This window comes from Carassius carassius, chromosome 49 (assembly GCF_963082965.1).
Source record: "Carassius carassius chromosome 49, fCarCar2.1, whole genome shotgun sequence".
Lineage (NCBI taxonomy): Eukaryota > Metazoa > Chordata > Actinopteri > Cypriniformes > Cyprinidae > Carassius > Carassius carassius.
In genome coordinates, this window is record NC_081803.1 from 3,006,949 (window position 1) to 3,027,618 (window position 20,670).

The 20,670-nt window shown below is 36.6% G+C and overlaps 1 protein-coding gene and 1 pseudogene across 1 annotated transcript; one reads left to right on the forward strand and one right to left on the reverse strand.

Annotated features, from left to right (window-relative positions):
• The window catches only part of LOC132132329 (spliceosome-associated protein CWC27 homolog), a 59,428-nt pseudogene extending 44,216 nt beyond the window's left edge, over positions 1-15,212 (reverse strand).
• Positions 15,213-17,539: 2,327 nt separating this feature from the next.
• On the forward strand, positions 17,540-20,511 carry LOC132132727 (protein SREK1IP1-like). The gene is made up of 5 exons (XM_059545227.1): positions 17,540-17,690; positions 18,035-18,082; positions 18,260-18,415; positions 19,657-19,732; positions 20,124-20,511. Exons 1-5 carry the CDS (start codon positions 17,678-17,680, stop codon positions 20,305-20,307), a joined length of 477 nt encoding a protein of 158 aa, XP_059401210.1. The 5' UTR covers positions 17,540-17,677; the 3' UTR covers positions 20,308-20,511.
• Positions 20,512-20,670: the final 159 nt, after the last annotated feature.

Here is a 20,670-nt window from a genome sequence, read left to right on the forward strand (position 1 = left end):
TATTGACGTGACATAAGCAATTTTTTTCGCCTCCTCTCTGGAGTGTATAAGATGTAATCAGTTTCACTCAACTTACTTTTGATCACATAGGGGCCAGAAAAACACGCAGAGAGTGTGGACCCAGGAATGGGGAACAGCACTAAAAATTTCTCTCCTGGCAGAAAGTTATGCACAACTGCCTTTCGATCAAAACATTTCTTCATTTTCTTTTGTGCCGATTTTAATGTTTGAAGCCATCTCTCCAAAGCCCCTTGCGACTCAGGGTGATAGGCACTCGACACGACGTGAGACACTCCAAGAGCTTTTAACGAGTTACGAAACACGCGAGACACGAAATTTGAACCCTGATCAGTTTGAACGGTTTTAGGCAACCCAAAAGTTGTAAAAAACTTCGTTAAAGCTTTAGTTACAGTCTTAGCCGTTATGTTCCGTAACGGAATGGGTTCTGGAAAACGTGTAGCTACGCACATGATTGTCAATAAATATTGACAACCAGACTTCGCACGAGGAAGTGGGCCCACACAATCCACTAAAACCCGCTCGAATGGTTCGCCGACTGCAGGAATAGGATGAAGAGGAGCAAGCGGTACTACCTGATTAGGTTTTCCATTGACCTGACACATATGGCATGTCTTACAGTGCTTTGCAACATCAGATTTCAACCCTGGCCAGAATAATGTTGGAGCACCCGGTTATAGGTCTTAGTTATCCCAGGACTGCATTTACGCATGAGCACATTATCGTTCCAGTAAAACTGTTGGTTAAGCAACGCCATGGTCTCATTTTCAACACTCGCACGACATTTGTTTAATAAGGAATCATTTCTCTGAGCTTCAATCAGAGTTTCCCACGAGTCAGGCAAATCAGTAGCCAGACCAAAGCAGAAGGATGAATTCAAAGTCATTTTAGACGCATCTGAAGACTCAGAAATAATATCGTCTCTCAAAATCTTTAAGACAGAATCGCATAGAATATTAACTTCTTGAAAATCTTGCTTCACTTGTGCTCGCGTCACAACAGCACTAAACACATCTGGCAATTTTTTAGCAAGTACATCAGCCTGCGAATCATTACACGGAACAGTCACTTGCACTACCGGCATTACCTTACCTCCAGCTATGTCGTTGCCCATGATAAAATCAACACCTTTCACAGGTAAAGACGGACGAACTGCAACCTCAAAACACCCAGATGCCAAATCAGAAGAGACGTATACGCAATGAAGAGGAATGGGCACCAAACCCATTTCAATACCCTGCACAATCGCGCTGATATTACATGCAGAGTCAGCACAAAAATCCAAAATATCTGATAATATAAAGGACTGAGACCCTCCTGTATCCCGGAGGATTCTTACAGGTTTTTGACTTTCGACCTTATCAGTTAACGACACAAAGCCATCGAACATAAATCTTGTCGCTCTTGTTTCCATTTTAAGATACGACACTCGGCTATCATGAGTCCCATTTTGTGACAATAACCGCACTCTCTATTAGACTTCGGACTGGTAGGAACCCATCGATTTCTTGAATCAGAAAGATTTTCATTTTCTTTTGGTGAGGGACCCCCAGAATCAGACGAACGCTTAAAAAAACAACACAGTTTTGTGCATTAATGCGTACTCGTCAGCTAACACAGCAGCCTGTTGTACGGTGCAGACTTTTTGTTCATTTAAGTACAACGCAGTACGTTCTGGAACGCAGTTTTTAAATTCTTCAGAGAATTATAGTCAGTTACCTTGCACGCTTTGATCCACCGATCAAATAAAATGCCCTTTTCACGAACAAACTCGCCATAAGTTTGAGACACGGCCTTCTTTGTGGTACGAAATCGCTGTCGATAATGCCCAGGCACCAATTCATATGCCCGTAGAATTGCAGTTTTCACAGCATCGTACTGCACACTTTCCTCTAACGAGAGAGATGCACACACCTCTTGCGCCTTACCCAATGGTTTACATTGTAACATTAGTGCCCAAACTTCTTCTGGCCATCTTAAAGCAATAGCAACTCGTTCAAAAGCTTGAAAATACGCTTCAACTTCCTTCTCACGGAAGGGTGGAACAATAGAGATATTTTTAACAACATCAAAATGTGTTGAAAACGGCGCTACTACAGATTCCGATGCATTATCAGTCGAGACAGAATTAATACTCGAATTAAATCAGTGGAGTGACTGGATCACCAGTCAACACACGTAAGGGAGGACTTCCTGCAGCCGTTGCCGCCAACTCCGCTGCTGCAACAGGAACAGCTTCCATAGAAGGAAATACCCCCTTATTAGTCAAACCAGCCACTAAACAAGCTTTTAACGCTTCTTTACGCAGTGTTCTAGAGATAGAAATCTCATAATGTTGAGCAATGAGAAACAAATCATTTTTCCGACATGTCTCTAATACTTCAACACTAGGTTGATCTATAAATTGACTTAACTCAAACGTTGCCATCTTTACGAGAAAAGACAAAAGAAAACCCAACATATTAGCAATAAGGAATAAACCAACGCACTCGGGTCCTACTTACCTAACCATCAAGCTAACTATAACCTAACTAGTCTTCAGAGGGTACCAATTGAGAGATTACTCTCTCCCCCGGAATACCTCCAAAAACGACAATAATAATAATAATAATATGTAACGATATCAACCTTCATATTCATCCGGAAGAAGGAGGCGGGAACCGGCGGACAATCAAAAACATTTTAATAACAAAATAAACACAAAACAGCGCACCAGCCCCTCACGGACGACTGGTGCGCATAAAATAAAAACCAAAACACAACTAAAAGCCCAGGCCTGGTCCTCTCTCGTCCTTCACTGTCGTCGCTCCAGTTTTATATCCTTCCATCTCCTCCATGGGCCTCGAGACCGGTGGGACGAACAGGTGTAGTTCATCTCCAATCACTCCCCCGGCCTCGCTCCCATGTCCCTCGGCCCCGCCCCACTCGTCACATACCCCCATCGCCCCTCGCAGGCCGGGGGGTACTCCCGAGACTGCGCTCTACTCCCCCCCCCCCCTCCCTCCGGGGGGGCCGCTCCCGGGGACCTGCGGGAACCTGGGGGTAGGACAGGCGAGGCGAGAGAAAAGGAGATGGAAGGAGGAGCGACAGAGACGAGAGAGGGGAGAGAGGAAAAAAAAAAAAAAAAAAATTCCGGTTCCCAGACGCACCGCTGCTCGGCCCTCCACCAGCTGGGTGATCTCCTCCGCGGTGCCTGGCGGTGGCACTGGACGGCCCTCGGCGGACGGCACGACACTCCTCCGCCGCCCGGTGGACGGCGGCGGCTCCTCCGGTTTTGGGCAGCCGGCAGGAGTCCCCCGTTCCCTGCTCCTCCCCGTTCCGGCGGAGGCAGCAGGCTCCGGCCACCTGGCGAACGGCGCCGACTCCTCCGCTCCCTCACGGACGGCAGCCGTCTCTCCACATCGTGGGCGGCCGGTAGCGAGCTCGCCCGTCCCCGGCAACTCGCTCCAGTCCACCGCCTCGAGCGTCCATGGCGGCACACTCCTCGCCAGCTCGATGGCACCGCGGATTCACCACAGCGGCGAGGGATCTTCAGCAGCGCGTCCCTCCTTCTCCCGGGCTTCGGCACCACTGTAACGATATCAACCTTCATATTCATCCGGAAGAAGGAGGCGGGAACCGGCGGACAATCAAAAACATTTTAATAACAAAATAAACACAAAACAGCGCACCAGCCCCTCACGGACGACTGGTGCGCATAAAATAAAAACCAAAACACAACTAAAAGCCCAGGCCTGGTCCTCTCTCGTCCTTCACTGTCGTCGCTCCAGTTTTATATCCTTCCATCTCCTCCATGGGCCTCGAGACCGGTGGGACGAACAGGTGTAGTTCATCTCCAATCACTCCCCCGGCCTCGCTCCCATGTCCCTCGGCCCCGCCCCACTCGTCACATAATAATAATTCATTACATTTATATAGCGCTTTTCTAGGCATTCAAAGCGCTTTACATAGTCTGGGTGTATCTCCTCATCCACCACCAGTGTGCAGCATCCACCTTGATGAACAAACTAAAATAATAAAGAAAACAATAAACGGCAAACCGTCATCAGGACTGGCGCTAGACACAGCCCTGCTGGCTCACTCTTTCTAACCAGAGAATACATAGGATCACCCCCAATCTGCTCCACAGAATCCAATTCAGGATCAAATCAACCTTAAAAGAAAAATCAGGACAAGATCCAGGACGAGCCCCCATTTATGTTACGAACCCCTGTTATAAGATGCTCGTTGAGAAAGGGGTCCACAACATAAAAGGAGACGTGAGGCCAACAGCAATTTAACCATTTATTATTGGACCAATAAATGATTACTCAATCTCACATCTTTCATTCATCTCAACTCTCCACATGTAACAATAACAATTAAACTATACCAAAGACAAAGAATATACTTAACAGACACTGACAAATAGATCAAACCAAATAAACATCAAAAAGAACACAGCTTTCTTCAAAGGCTGGCTGGACATCATGATGCGCACAGAATTCACTGCTGCATGGAATTCACTGCTGCATGCCCTCATTCTGGTTCACACTTCTCTTATATACTCATGTTGAGCCATCAGAGCCACAGGACACAGGTGTGCAGGGGCGGAGCTCAACACTCAGAAGAGAAGAGACTAATTAGATCACAAACAAATACAGATACAACACTCAGAAGGCTTAGGCCGTAACAACAGCAATTTCTTGTTTGAATAAAACGTGCCATTTTAACTGCATCTCACAACTGATTTAATCATAAAAAAGACTTACAAAAAAATTTCTTCTTTGCAAAACCTACATTATAATGTGACAAATTCATAAAATAATTCTGAAATGTGGCATCCAAAGTGGTGAGATCAGACTGAAATGATCAGAAAACTGGCAGATTCATTTGGACTCTTTAAAAATAAATGCATAGCGGTCGGTGCATGATATCTGGCAAACTTTTCAGCACATTATTTCTTAGTTCTTCTGGTGCTCAGAAACAATGGCAAGTTTCTGAAGTAACTGATGTGCAAATGTGTACGGTCATGTGTTGATATATTCATATGTTGTCCAGAATTCATTGTTTTCCAGCTTAGTTTAAATAAATTTTATTTCAGATAATTTCATTAGGATATCGAGATTAGAGCCCTGCATTTTAGCCTGGGCCCAACGGGTTTTTCACGTCATAGTTCAGACGCGGGCCGGGGCTCGGATCTGTTTTAGTTTTCTCCTTATTTTTATATTTTAGACAGCCATTAATTAGTGATGAAAAATGCTGTGCTGGTGGAAACAAGGCGAGACCGTGCTACCACAACTGTCAAGAGTGGCTCGAAGGTGTTCATTGTCCCGCAGCATAGAGTGTGCCGTTCAGTGCAGTCCTGCATTCAAATGCATGCAATAGGCTTGCAACAAAGCATCGGCAAAAGTAATTACCGTAAATGTGTCAGGGGAAAGGAGGAAGTTGATATTTGAATTATTTACTAATAAATAGTGTTTTCTGAGATGGCGTCGCAAGGATGAAGTTGCAATCCCACTCGACACCTCTTGGTTAGACACGCCTTTAAAGAAGTGCATCTTTATTATGTTAAGTAGTAATTTAAAGCTTTCTATAGATATATTTATCATATCTGTGAGGCATCTATTTGCTGAGTTTCGGTTCATTTTTGTAAAGCGCGCCGGTTTAAATGAGACAGTTGTTTTCTTTATTTTATAAAAGCAAAACATTTTGATGATATTGTGAGTGCACACAAATAAAAGTAGACCCTTTACAGTTACGAATGATGTATTACTCTTACCTTTATGAGCAAAAATTACGCCATATTCACTGAAAAAAATGCAAGTGATTGCGCTGGGCCTCAATATCCTGCAAAGTGCACACATTTTAATAATAAATGCTCCTAACGTTTTTCAAAATTAACTTAATAAAGTTAAACAAAATATAATCACTTTGCCATTACATAACAAATTTAACTATTTTTAATAGCTGGAAAAGTAGTATAAGCTGTTTTGGGAGAAGGGAAAAAAAAGGTGCAGGCCTACCTTGCAGAGCCACTCTTACCCCGCACATCAGACCCTCTGGCCTGGTGGAGGAGATGCTCACCAGTATACAAAAGCCTTTCTGAAGTCACAAAGACAAGACTTTGCATTGTGGCCACATCTGTGCCATCTGAAAGAATTTTTTCTAAAACTGGGCAGATTATCTCAGATAGAAGAAACAGACTCAGCCCATCCAAGGTCAGGGAGCTTGTTTTTTTTTTTTAATGCAAACATGCCTTAAAGCAAGTCCTAAAAATATAGCCACAGTGTGTTATTTATTTTAAAGCTTATTTATTTTTATTTATTTAGAAAAAGACTAGCTTGTTGTGCAATATTTTTGTTGTTGTTGTGATTTTAAAGGTAATTTGTTATTGTTATAAGGCTCCGTAGCTTTAGTATCTCTTAATTTTTCATTTATTTTTATTTAAATGGTTTAAAATTATTTGGGGAATAGTTATCCTCTTTGATATAAAGTTTTTATTTTGGCACAAAAGTGTTATTTATTTTAAAACGTATTCATTTTAAATTATTATATAAAAAAAGCAAAGCTTGTTGTGCAATATTTAGTTTTTCTTTTTTTTTTTATTGTACTTTTAAAGTTCATTTGTTAAGGTTATTAGACCCTGTGGCTTTATTATCAGTTCATAATTCTTGCAGCCTAATTATGACTGAATGAGAGAGGTAAATGTTTAAAGATATTTGAAATGCACTTCTCTTTTTCACACAGCAGTTTTTTGTGTGTCCAATTTTTTTTTCTGGACAACCTTCTGATGGATTTTACTTTAAATTGTGAGTTCCATTCAGGTTTCATGCCATTGGCACTTTATTCGAAGGATTGTATAGAATTTCACAGCAAAAGCTATAAAGCTGTTTCCCAGTAAATAATAAAATGCAATGTACTGCAATTTTATTCTGTTTCATCCTTCTTCTTCGTGAAAATATGTTCTGAAAGATTCCTTAAGCTTTGTTTGGGATGTTAAACTACTTTAGGAGCTCTAAGGACTGCCACGGTGAAAACATTATTTGAAATCTCCTTGTGAAATTTGCTAGAGTATGGGTCAGTGTTCTGATTGCAGAAGAGTTCGACAAAGGATTACTAACACAATAAAACAACTCCAGGTATATTTGTGATGAGGATATGACAATGCAAAATTATTAAAATCTCTTAAAAATCTATGCTGAATGATAAAGACCCTTTATTAATAATTTACTTGGGGGAAAAATGGGCAAAACTAAAATATAAGTACATAAATCGATTAATCGTAAAAATAATCGACAGATTAATCGATTATCAAAATAATCGTTAGTTGCAGCCCTAAATAAAAGACCTGAAATATTTCAGTTGGTGTGCAATGAATCTAAAATATATGAAAGTTTAATTTTTATCATTACATTATGGAAAATAATGAACTTTATCACAATATGCTAATTTTTTGAGAAGGACCTGTATATATAAATATATATATATATATATATATATATATATATATATATATATATATATATATATATATATATATATATATATATATATATATATATAGTACAGACCAAAAGTTTGGACACACCTTCTCATTCAAAGAGTTTTCTTTATTTTCATGAGTATGAAAATTGTAGATTCACACTGAAGGCATCAAAACTATGAATTAACACATGTGGAATTATATATGGAATTATATACATAACAAAAAAGTGTGAAACAACTGAAAATATGTCATATTGTAGGTTCCTCAAAGTAGCCACCTTTTGCTTTGATTACTGCTTTGCACACTCTTGGCATTCTCTTGATGAGCTTCAAGAGGTAGTCACCTGAAGAACATTTATGTCAAAATAAAATGTATAGTAGAATACAACCATAAAACATAAAATACAATATATTCTTTATATAAAATACAACAATTATTTAACATAACTTATAATTATTAATATACTTTTTTTACATGCTTGGCATTACACAATATATAAAAACTAGCATTTTTTTTTTACAGCAGAATTGTGTTTGCATTATTGAAAAATTATTTTCCTTTAACACTGTAAACCTGTATTGTATAAAGAACTGTAGAAATATAGGTCACTTGACGTAACTATTAAAAAAATCAACTCTATGTGTGTGTGTGTGTGTGTGTGTGTGTGTGTGTGTGTGTGTGTGTGTGTGTGTGTGTTTAATAAAGCATAGATTATATTTTATTATACATTTTATAAATATTATGAATATTTACTACATATTATATTTTTTCATTTCATTTGGTAACACTTTATTTGGATCTATTCTCACTATTAGCTAGATGCTTATTATCATGCATATTACTTGAATGTTGGCTGTTTATTAGTACTTATAAAGCACATATTAATGCCTTATTCTGTATGATCATATTTTAGATCCTTTAATCCACCCCATACCTAATCTTAACAACTACTGTATCTTACTAACTATTAATAAGCAGCAATATTTTATTTAGAGAAAATTCTTTGTTAATAGTGAATATGTGTTCCCTAATCTAAAGTGTAAAAAAATTTTAATATATTTTTTAAATTTCATACATTTATTTTGATATTTTAATTTTATTCATATAATCATTGTTGGTATATATTTTATTTTTTACATACTGTTGTTACACAGTACAAATATATTTAACTGCATATTAAAGAGACAGAAAGAGACATTTATTCAAATAAATGTCATTTATATTTTATTAAACATTTAATTATTATTATAAATAAAAAATTATAGTTACGTTTATTGAATTATATGCAATTCATTTTTTTATTAAACATTTAAGTAAAAATAATAATAATACTGTTTTTATGGAAATATATGCAAGTATTACTTTATTACATGTCATCTAGATAACGTTAAAGTGTCAGGTACCTGTTAGCCTATTCTTTTGCCCAAGGATTTATAGTTTTGTGGCTGTGGTAAATCACTCAGGTTTAAATGAAAATATTAAGAGCGTATGGTTATATCCAAAAGCCATATGGAAGCACTTTGTATTCTTAGTTATGCCCTGTCAGGTTTGTGTGGTGATGCCGAGACTTCCTTTAGCATGCTGTTTTATTCATTAATACCACCTCTAAGCTAATGATACGGACATCAACAAAGATGACAACAACAAAGATGACAGATACATTTTCTTATAAAGAATACAGTTTGATTGTAGCACCTCCAAAAACACGTTCAAAAACAAGAATACTGGAATACTTAAACCCCACTGAACTTAACGGAAAAGCTCAGAAATCCAACCAGTATATGAAATACAATCTTAAGCAGGAGACATGGATCCAGAAGAGCTAGATTTCAGCTCGAGCCTCGTAGACATATTCCAAGCAACATCAGATCCATCCTACAGGCTGTGCTTCCTTCCAGGTGACTGGAAACCAAAGCTTCTCCCTTCACCTTCAAACTCCTGTAAGCCTGAGTGAGAAACAGATCTGGGCTGCAACAATGCTCTCTTTGTCTTGCACCAACACTTTACCTACCAGCCGACTCTTTGATTGTGAGCCAAGACAAACCACTGTGTTGGGTTACAGTTCTTGTAGCCAAACACCATGCTTGTGTTTAATATACTACAGTCGTTTTGCATTTGGCTTCCTGTCAATCAAAGCGGTAAGACTCGGTGGGTTTGGCCATAACTTCATTATATAGAAAAAGAAAAGGGCATGTTTATTATGATCAGAAAATTATCCAGACACATAACGGCCGATGGTGAGATAAGGCAGGTGTTCTTCCAGAGAAGGGGGTTTGCGGGGAGGAGTTCTCCTCCTTTAGCGCCTCAGTCAGTGGTGAGGTTATGAATCCTTTATTAATCCCCCCGTTTTCAAAGGTCACATGCTGATTTCAAGGAACACATGAAAGAGAAAGAGGTGTGACTGTGACAATTAGTCTGATGTGAGAGAGGGTTTGAAAAATGGGTTTTACAGATGAGACAATACAATCTTTGCTCAAGCAGTTTTGTTTAGTTTTTGCTTTATTCACAAAAGCTTGTAAATCTATCATTTCCCATAAAAATAAGCCATTTCAGAGAGTTTGAGTGGCATTGATACTTTACGATTTGGTCACGGTGAGGGATTTAAACAAACCCTTTATCTAAAGTAGTACATTTTGGCATGTGACTTTGATACTGACACATTATTTAGCAGGGACAAACATTGTTTTAGCATTAGCTGTATTACTAAGTGAAAAGCACCAAATTATGGTCAGTTTCGAATGTGCCTTCGTTGTCAACAACAAAAGATTTGGGAAGAGTTTACTCCTTTTCAAAAGTCTTTTATTTTACTAAACTTATTAAGCTTTTTCACATAACTATATAACAATAAGATATTCAACATATCAGTACCATATTGGTTAGTGGCTAATATCACATTTATTTATTTATTTATTTTTTATTATTTATTAGTGTTAGATATTATTATGAAACATGAAATTGTACATTAACGATCAAAAGTTTGGGGGTGATTTTTAATTTTTTATTTATTTGCATTCATTTGATCAAAAACACAGTAAAAGCAATTACTGTGAACAAACATTGTGAAATATTATGGCAGTTTAAAATAACTAATTTCTATTTGAACATTATCTAAAATCTAATTTATTCCAGTGATGTGAAGCTGATTTTTCAGCATCATTACTCCAGTCTTCAGTGTCACATGATCCTTCAGAAATCATTATGATATACTGATTTACTGCTCAAGAAACATTTCTTATTATTGTCAATGTTGAAAACAGTTGTGCTGCTTCATATTTTCATACTCAAAAATGAAATTTTTTTGGTAAAACTTTAGTATAGAGACCAATTTTCACTATTAAGTAGTTGCTTATTAGCATGCCTATTATTAACTTATTGGCTGTTTATTAGTACTTATACGGTCATGAAAAATATGTGCTTTATTCTACATCCCTAATCCTACCCAAAACCTAAATTTAACAATTACCTTACTAACTATTAATAAGTAGCAAATTAGGAATTTATTGAAGCAAAAATCATATTTAATGGTTTGTTGAAAAATGGACCTTCAAATAAAGTGTGACCCATTTTGTAACATTATAAATGCCTACACTGTACATTTCTTTATCAATTTAAGGCATCCTTACTTAATAAAAATTTTTATTTCATTTAAAATAAAAATACAAATAAATCTTACAGACCCTGAACTTTTGAACGGTCATACTTATTTTTAAATTTCGATTATGCTTATCATTATCTAATGTTCACTTAAGTTAACTAAAAACACTAACAATAGCAAACGACTATTCACAACACCATGACTGTGGAAGTTAAGAAAAGGCAAACATTACAAATATACCTCAGTCAGTTTTACTTTTACCATAAAAAAATTATTTGTTCTATTAAATCTAAACAGAACTGACTCTTGACTGAATTAAAGAGCTTATACCCTTAAGTCATTGTTCTGGCACATAACACTATGCTGTTATTTTTCAGGGATTCATCAAACCCGTTGGTTTCAAAATTTTCCAAGCAACCTTGAGCAGCATCTCTGTTTTTGTAATTAACAAAATAAATGCAAGGACATTAAGCATATTTGGGCACAGAGTAAAGTCAACAACGGCTCTCTAAGAAATGCTGCAGTGTCAGAGACAGTCAGTTTTCAGATTAGAAAATATTCCAGAAGCATGTTGACAATTAATTTCTCTGATGTAAGACAGAAAATGCTACGGTCTCGTGTCTCAGGAGGAGTAGTGCTGGGGTTGCCAGGTTGGCAGGAGGGAGCTGTTTCCCCTGCCGTGGCAGAGTAATTTGATTTGTGAGCCAGATATGTGCTTCACCTTGAGGGAGCTGGCTGTGTCCACTGAAGCGGCTCCAGTGAGGATGAGGAGCAACTGTGCCACAGTTCTGCTTGACTGAAGCTGCCACTGCTCTTTAGCAACATCAGCAACCAGAGGTCAGGTCCACCAGACAACCCGCAGAGATCAGAAACTGTCTGTTTTACTGTTATTGTGGCCTTTTTCCTCGGCATGTTCCCCTTGGTTTTTAAGCCATGATTTACCATGGAAATGTCAGTACTAGTCCATTTACACAGATTAAACCTGCTACAAGAAGTTTCATCTTTTAATTCATTTTCTTTAAAACAATAAAGCAACTTCTGTGTTCTATTTACTAAAACAAATGATGAGAGAATGATTATAGTTTTCATATTTTCAGAGTTCATAAATTTACTGAATTAAAATTTGTTGATCATCACCCTCTTTGTTATTTGTGTGTTGAGGTATATGTGCATCTCACTGAAACTGCTGGATTTCATATATTTGTCTTTCTAGTTTTAAGAGGCAAATCATTCGTAAAAGTGAAAGAATGAGGTTTGTAGCTCCTTGCATTGCAACAGACAATATTTCTAAAGTTCAACAGACTGCTTGTTACTCGTTAGAAGAACAAAAGCTTTGAAGCTGTCAGTTGGTGAGTCAACTAAGCAAGCTGATTGTAATAGTTTGCATTGTTTTTTGAAGTTCAAGGTCAACTTTTACAGCACTGCTCATGTCTTTTTATTCAGTGCTTGGAGTTGTGTCAAGTCAAAGATACATAACCTTAAAAATGGTCTTTAACATTAAACCACTTAGTATGGACAAAATCTATAATAAGGCTTTCTAAACAGTGCTTGGTCTGTGCATATTTCTCTCCTGATTGAGATGAGACAACCTTTTCACTGGAGGAAGCAAAATTATGGATTATGGACTTTTGGGTTAGGGATTATGGACTAGTTTAGTAAAAAATAAAGTATACATTTTTTTTATAAATGAAGTACATTTGGTACAAAAAAAAAAAGTGTGAAAATCTGTATCTAGAAAAACACACCACTGGGATCATTCATAATATCACTAAAGTATCAAACTGTCTATTTTTTTCTCAATTAATTCACAATTAATTACAGCAGATGTCTCTCCTTCAGGTTGCAAGACACAAAGCTGACCAGAAAAAGATAATTTCAGAGCATGGATTGAAAATGAGTGTTTTAAAGGACCGCATTGTATCAATCAATCAGGTTCTTATTAACTGGCCATATAGAAACAATAACCTTATAAAATATCAATATGAATTTAAGTCATTAAAAAAGCAGAGATAACAAAAAGTGCTAGATTACTTAAAGCTGTCATATTAACCTGGAACAGGAAAAAAATATAAGGTTGGAGCACACTTCAGGAAAACACAAAGAACACATAAAACAGTTTGTGACACTATTGCCAAAGGAACTCATCCCCATCCCTGAAGAGAAAGTGTGTCTGAACTTTACAGAGCAACAGTGCTTCCTGCTGGACACCACTTTAACTCCCACAACGACATGTTATAGATCAGTGGTTCCCAAACTTTTCCATTCTACGACCCACCTAGACAAGTGTAATCTATTTCACGACCCACCAAAATATATATATATAAAAAAAAATAAGAAAACGATTGACATTACTTTAAGCCTAATCTTAAAAGTTTGATGACAGAAATTAAGTATTTAATAAAAATAAAAAATTTTCACTACTAATATTTCAGTTTTAATTTTTGTTTACAGACGTTAAAATATGTAGTGTCCATAAAAACGTGAAGCAGGCTCACTCTAGTGAACTGTAATCTGCGCTGCTGTGTTTTGTTGCAGAAAATACATTCATGATCTTCCGTTTGTGTCGGCGAGAACGGAGCACAATCCAACACTTATTTAGAAAAGCATGAGAAGCAAAGCAGAGCTATCTAACACAGTTTTGAGATTAAAATAATTGTGAAATTGGTAAAAAATTATAATAAACAGATGTGTCTCATTTTAAATAATAATAAAAAAAATATATTTATTTTTGTGATGGTTAAATAAATGTTCAGCAATATCTTCAAAAGACTTCTGAACTTTGGCAAATTTTTTTCTAAACAGAGATGATACATCAAGGAAATATTGCAAACTTTTGTACATTTTGTTACGTGGAAATGTTTAAATCTTGTAGTGTTACAATTAATCCTGCATTTGTGCCCTGCTTATGGAATTACATTTGTTTCAATAATAATGAACGAAACTTTATAAAACTGAACGTAACTTTTTCAGAAACTATCAAAAATATGCCATTACAAAAGAAGAAAAACACTATGAAAATGAAAAAAAATTAACTCAGTCGCACAAATTTAACAGGCTCTTCAAATATGCTTCATTCTTTGTTAATGTTTTTCAAAGATTCGTTTTCGCTAATCGTGGATTCTGAATTCATTGCTACAGATTTCGCTTACGTTTCGCAGTTTTTCGTTTGGTGTTTTGACACAAACATCTCATGGGGGTGGTGTTAACAGTGATCTACTCTGATTGGATAGTGAGCTTTTGATGGACAGGTGCTCTCTGACCGGGAAGTACAGACGCCACCCAGTGGCCTCTCTCGTCCTTCACTGTCGTCGCTCCTCTTTTGTATACTTCCTATCTCCTCCGGGGTTCTCGAGACCGGTGAGTGTTGCAGGTGTCGCTCATTTCCCAATCACTCCACGGCTCTCGGCCCCGCCCCACTCGTCACATTCGTGCAGCCCTAGACTGAACTGTGTGAGTGTGTGTGTGTGTTTTTATTGAAACGCAAATTTAGCTGCAGCCAAGTGACTTTGTGTGACCCACCTTGTTCCATTCTGTGACCCACAAGTGGGTCGCGACCCACAGTTTGAAAACCCCTGTTATAGATAATGTGCAATCATTCATGTCAACCCAACTTGCCAACTCTCACGGAAAATGAAGGATTCCAATTGAGTGGACTTAGAATTTTTCAATACTGAATGTCAATTCTGCAATAAGAGGAAATTACATCATCATAGGAACTCAGTGCCAATACCTGCTCTCGACTGGTCTTCTTCTCATCCGTCTTGTCTCTCTTTAGTTTCTGTGAGATGTTCTCTCAGATCCTCTCTCTCTCTCTGATTCACGATCGATGTAGTCCTGCAGCAGATAACAGACACATACTTACTGTACATCACAGTATGATATCCTCAGAAATCACTGAACTGAACATAAATCAAAGAGAATGCCCCTCAAAACCATCTCATTGGTTCTTTAAAATGCAGAAACCAAAAATAGATTTGACATAACATCTGCATTTATGTAACAAAGACACTACAATAGAAAGAGGAATTATTCAGGGAAAGGTCTTTCTCCTGACCTGTCAACGACTGGAACAGAGCTCAGCTTGGGATCATCCTTCAGCAGGTCATGACTGCTTTTGCTTTTCCCTTTCATTGTCTGCAGGAACGGATGAATAAAGGACGTTGCAAGCACCTACTGCTCATCTTCACACAAATGAATAATCACTGCCATGGAGGAGTCTTCTCATTGGACAAAAAGCTACCTGGCTGACTTGACTCACCATCTCCTCATCTTCCTCGGCCTCCTCTCCAAACGACAACAAACTGAAATTCCTATAGTAAAATTATCTTGGTTAACATTACATTATGGAAACATTGTACAGCATCAAAATACAAAATTAAACATTTAAGAAACAAAAAATCAAATATCAATATTTTTAGTTACAACCAACCGGAAACCTTTCATTCTCTCTTGTGAAACCAACAAGGAAGTGACTAAAGATGTAAATCATCGACTGGCCGCCTCCAAAAAGGAGTCAGTCCCATAGACTCCCAATGTTAAAATGCCCAACTTTACAGAAGACTTTTTTTTTTACAGTCTGGTACAAAAAAGTGGTTTTGGTCTATGTAGCGAATTTTTAAAACTGTGAGGGGGTGAATTTTTTAGATAACTCATTATTTTAAATTATATTAAGCCTTAAAGATCTGCATAATTAAGGGCGTGGCCACTTGAGTGACAGGTGGATCGCCGAGGTCGACACTGCTGTTGTGCTAAGTGGGCGTGGCTTCAGCAGCCAGCTCCAGCCTCTTTGCCCATTTTCGATGATCCGAGAGTGACGCTCTGCCAAGATGGCGACGGATGGCTCCACCCACTTTAGTCTTTAAAAATCCTCTTCAGAAACCTTCGGGTGACGTCACGGACACTGCGTCTTTGTTTTTATAAAGTCTATGATTACAACAAAGAATACATCAGCAGTTCTCAAACGGGACCTCAGGATGATTTAAAAGTAATAATATGGCAAAATATATCAAAATAACCTAACTCATTAACTAACCTAAATTAATCATTGTTACTGTTAACTAAAACTAACATTTAAACTATCAAAATTGCTTTTATTAACTGAAATATAGCTGAAACAAAATTTTAATTTTAGACAAAAATATAATCTTAAACTTAAAAAGAAAATGAGAAATGTCACCTTAGCAACTAACTGATATAAAATAAATCGAAGTACTAAAATTGCTAAAACTAAATTTTAAATTAAAGCAAATTTATCATTTTAATACATACTACAATAGTCTAAAAATAATAATAAAACACTGAATGTAATATTGATTTTAAGAAGCACTTTTCTTTTTTCCATCTCAATAATTATATTCTTTTTATTGAAGGAAATACAGTTCTTGAAACTTCTGGATTCATAAAATAAATTGAGGCTAAATTCACTTCATTATTCAATCAAATCAGTAACATATATTCATAAACATCACTGGATAAAAGAGTAAGACTTATAGGAACAGTTCACCCAAATTTAGTCAAAAAAAGTCTCGTGTTCACCAAAGCTGCAAGTATTTGAACAAACATACAGCAATATTGTGAAATATAATTAAAATATAAAAGAATGGTTTTCTATTGTAATATACTGTAAAATTTAATTTATTTCTGTTAATTTTCAGCATCATTACTCCAGTCTCCAGGGTCACATGATAAATCATTCACTTCAGATAATTATTATCATTAATATTATTAGCATTGAAAACAGTCGTGCTGCTTTTATTTATTTCTGAAAACTGTGATGCATTTTATTTTCCAGGATTTTTTGATGAACAAAAAAATTGAAGAGCATTCATTTAAAATAGAAATATTTTGTAACATTATAAATCTCTTTACTGTCACTCAATTTAATAAATGTAATGCAACTTAATTTAATGTACTCAAATCGGTCAGTTTAATGCATCCTTGCAGAAAAAAAAACTATAAAAAATTTGGAGGGAAACTACTCTCTTAAATAGGTCATAAACCTTGAACATTTTCACGTTTGCAAAAATTGTGTGTTTGTTGTTGAGTTCATCCCCTGTCCAAGAGTAAAGAGGAACTGGCTCCCATTATCAAGAGGTCCTGCGTTTGCCATAGCAGCCAAACCTCTCCGATAGTTAACGCTGACCTTTCTTCGATATGCAATTTTAAATATATAAAAGTTCGATATACATGTGTAATTAAGCCTCTCCGTTGATTGTGTTGTCAGGTGGTATAAGTTACTTTTCTCCGCGCTGGTGAAGATGGACCAATCACAGACGCTTATGATTATAGTGTTGATTACAGGGTTAAAGTTAATAAGTTTATATAAAATAATAATCAGGGCAGGTTTTCATTTATATATCAGTTATAAAGTGCACTTACAACTCTGTCCTCATTACAAAATCATGATCTTAGTTGTCATCTCTCTGCTTGGGGAGGTCTGTGACGTTAAGTGGAACCACAGTGTAACGTTAGTCGACGTTTCCAGTCGGAGTTTTTTTCCAAACGGATATATTTCACGTTTTGAAAAGCGGCGGAGTAAAGACTGACGAGTTGTTTTGCTGTTTTATAATTAAGTTCGGTAAACACTCGAGTATATCATGGCTGTCCCAGGTAACGTTATGCGTCTGCAGAGATCGTCCGTTAGTTTCGCTGAATGTTGTTGATATGCCGCTTCTGGAATGTTCTAGAAAGTGTCCTTCACTTCATTAATATCTTCACTTCAGACTTCATATTAGAATCTTAGGTGGGGGTAACTTAACTGGTGTAAGATATTCTGTCAAAACAATGTTTGGTATAATGCAAGCTGTTCGATGTTTTATAGTGAGGTAAATTCTGAAATCTTTGTAGATTTAGTTGAAATGTCCTACTAAAACAGGGTTTCTTCCAGTTCGTTGTTGGTTTTGTAATGCGTGGTGATGAATTCACGTCCTAATGTGAACTTGTTTTGCTGACAGGCCCAAACAAAGACAACAACAGAGCAGGCTGCAAACGATGTGGATATCGTGAGTGTGACGATTCTCTCTGTCTCTATATCTTTCTGTTTGTCTGTCAGGTTTTTTTCTATCTGCCTAACCATGTTTCTCTGTATATCTATATGTCTGTGTGTCTGACTTATTTCTATATATCTGGCTATTAATGCTGTTCATCCATATGATAATGGTTCTTCTCTTTTTCTTCAGCTGGTCATTTGACTTTTGAATGTCGTAATTTTGTTCGCGTGGATCCGAGGAAGGACATCGTTTTGGATGTGAGCAGCACCAGCAGTGAGGAGAGTGAAGAAGAGGAGCAGGAAGCTGTCAGTAAAGAGAAAAACTGCGACAGTAGTCATTCAAAAGGTCATTTCACTGTTTCACACAATGTTTTATGTTTCCACTTCTGTCTCAGGTCTTCCTGCAGGTGCTTGAGATCTTATTGAGATAAATTAGAATGTTGTGGAAAAGTTTATTTATTTCAGTAATTCAACTCAAATTGTTAAATTCGTGTATTAAATAAATTCAATGCACACACACTGAAGTAGTTTAAGTCTTTGGTTATTTTAATTGTGATGATTTTGGCTCCCATTTAATAAAAACCCACTGATTCACTATCTAAAAAAATTAGAATATGGTGACATGCCAATCAGCTAATCAACTGAAAACACCTGCAAAGGTTTCCTGAGTCTTCAAAACGGTCCCTCAGTTTGGTTCACTAGGATACACAATCATGGGGAAGACTGCTGATCTGACAGTTGTCCAGAAGACAATCATTGACAAACTTCACAAGGAGGGTAAGCCACAAACATTCATTGCCAAAGAAGCTGGCTGTTCACAGAGTGCTGTATCCAAGCATGTTAACTGAAAGTTGAGCGGAAGGGAAAAACTGTGGAAGAAGATTTGGCACCTGCCCACACTGCCAAAAACACCAAAAGTTGGTTAAATGACCATGGTGTTAGTGTGCTTGACTGGCCAGCAATCTCACCAGACCTGAACCCAATAGAGAATCTATGTGTTATTGTCAAGAGGAAAATGAGAAACAAGAGACCAAACAATGCAGATGAGCTGAAGGCCACTGTCAAAGAAACCTGGGCTTCCATACCACCTCAGCAGTGCCACAAACTGATCACCTCCATGCCACGCCGAATTGAGCCAGTAATTAAAGCAAAAGGAGCCCTTACCAAGTATTGAGTACATGTGCAGTGACTGAACATACTTTCCAGAAGGCCAACAATTCACTAAAAATGTTTTTGTTTTATTGGTCTTATGAAGTGTTTTAATTTGTTGAGATAGTGAACTGGTGGGGTTTTGTTAAATGTGAGCCAAAATCATCACAATTAAAAGAACCAAAGACTTAAACTACTTCAGTCTGTGTGCATTGAATTAATTTAATACACGAGTTTCACAATTTGAGTTGAATTACTGAAATAAGTTAACTTTTCAATGACATTCTAATTTATTGAGATGCACCTGTACATTAGACATTTCACTGATACATTTATCTGAATACTCAGATTATTGTTAGTAATGATCATTTGTTACTGAATGGTTTTTGTGATTGGGAACTTTTTTTTTTTATATATAAATACATGCTTTGTTCACAGGCTCTCATGAAGATTCCCGAAAAGAAAAAAGTAAAAAGAAAAGCAAGGACAGATCCCATCCTAAGACCAAAAAGAGGTACACGTTAGATAAATGATAGCACTTTAATTTGCTTAACATAAGTATTAAAAAGAGCAATGTGTAAATGCTTTATAAAAACATGTTTTAATGTTGCATTTAAAAATTACATTTTTAATATCTATTTTCTTAAATTGATAATTATGGGCTTGACATCTGTGCATATTTTATTTGATGAATAAAAATCTATTAAAGAGATTATTGGATAGATGGTGACTCCTTGTCTTTCATAAATATGCACCTACATAATTTATTTAAACTAATACACTATTTTAATAAATAACAAAAATCTTGCCATGTGCACCTTTAGAATATTGATATGAGATGTTTGTAGATTATATGTCTTGACTGTTGTTTGATAATAATATTCTTAATGGTTTTATACTCTCAGGTCTTATTCATCAAGTGATGATGAGGAGGAAGTAAGCAAGAAGAAGAAAAAGCACAAGAGTCACAAGAAGAAAGGGAAAAAAGAAAAAAGGGAGAAAGAGAAGAAACACAAGAAAAAACATAAAAAGAATGAGACTGAATCCTCTTCATCTGACAGCTCTACTGGAACATCCGACACAGACTGAAGATTTGACAGAATAACAGCAAAGAGAAAAACCACTGGAAAATAGCTTTAAAATACCTTCTGCCAGAGCCATTTGTACATAAGACACCTTTATACTTTAGAAATACGTCTTTTCTTTTATAGTTATCTCTGGGAGTTGGAGTGATGGTTATTTTGTGATGTTTCTATTGAAACTGTATTTTGTATATAAATGAAATGAAAACAACCTTTTAACAAAGTTTGTGTTTTTATAACGTTTTACTAGAACTAATAAAAAAAAAAAGGGTCATGGCCAAATTACTCATACCTCCGTGAGCGGTGACCTGGCAGCTTTATTTAGCAATCATTATACAATGGGACAAAAACCAATGAATAATAAAATGCA

What these genes read in the sequence shown, in the direction of transcription:
- LOC132132727 (XM_059545227.1), top strand. An exon ending in CTGCAAACGATGTGGATATC is followed by an intron (nt 18,083 to 18,259) that starts GTGAGTGTGACG and finishes CTTTTTCTTCAG; the next exon opens with CTGGTCATTTGACTTTTGAA. An exon ending in CATCCTAAGACCAAAAAGAG is followed by an intron (nt 19,733 to 20,123) that starts GTACACGTTAGA and finishes TTATACTCTCAG; the next exon opens with GTCTTATTCATCAAGTGATG.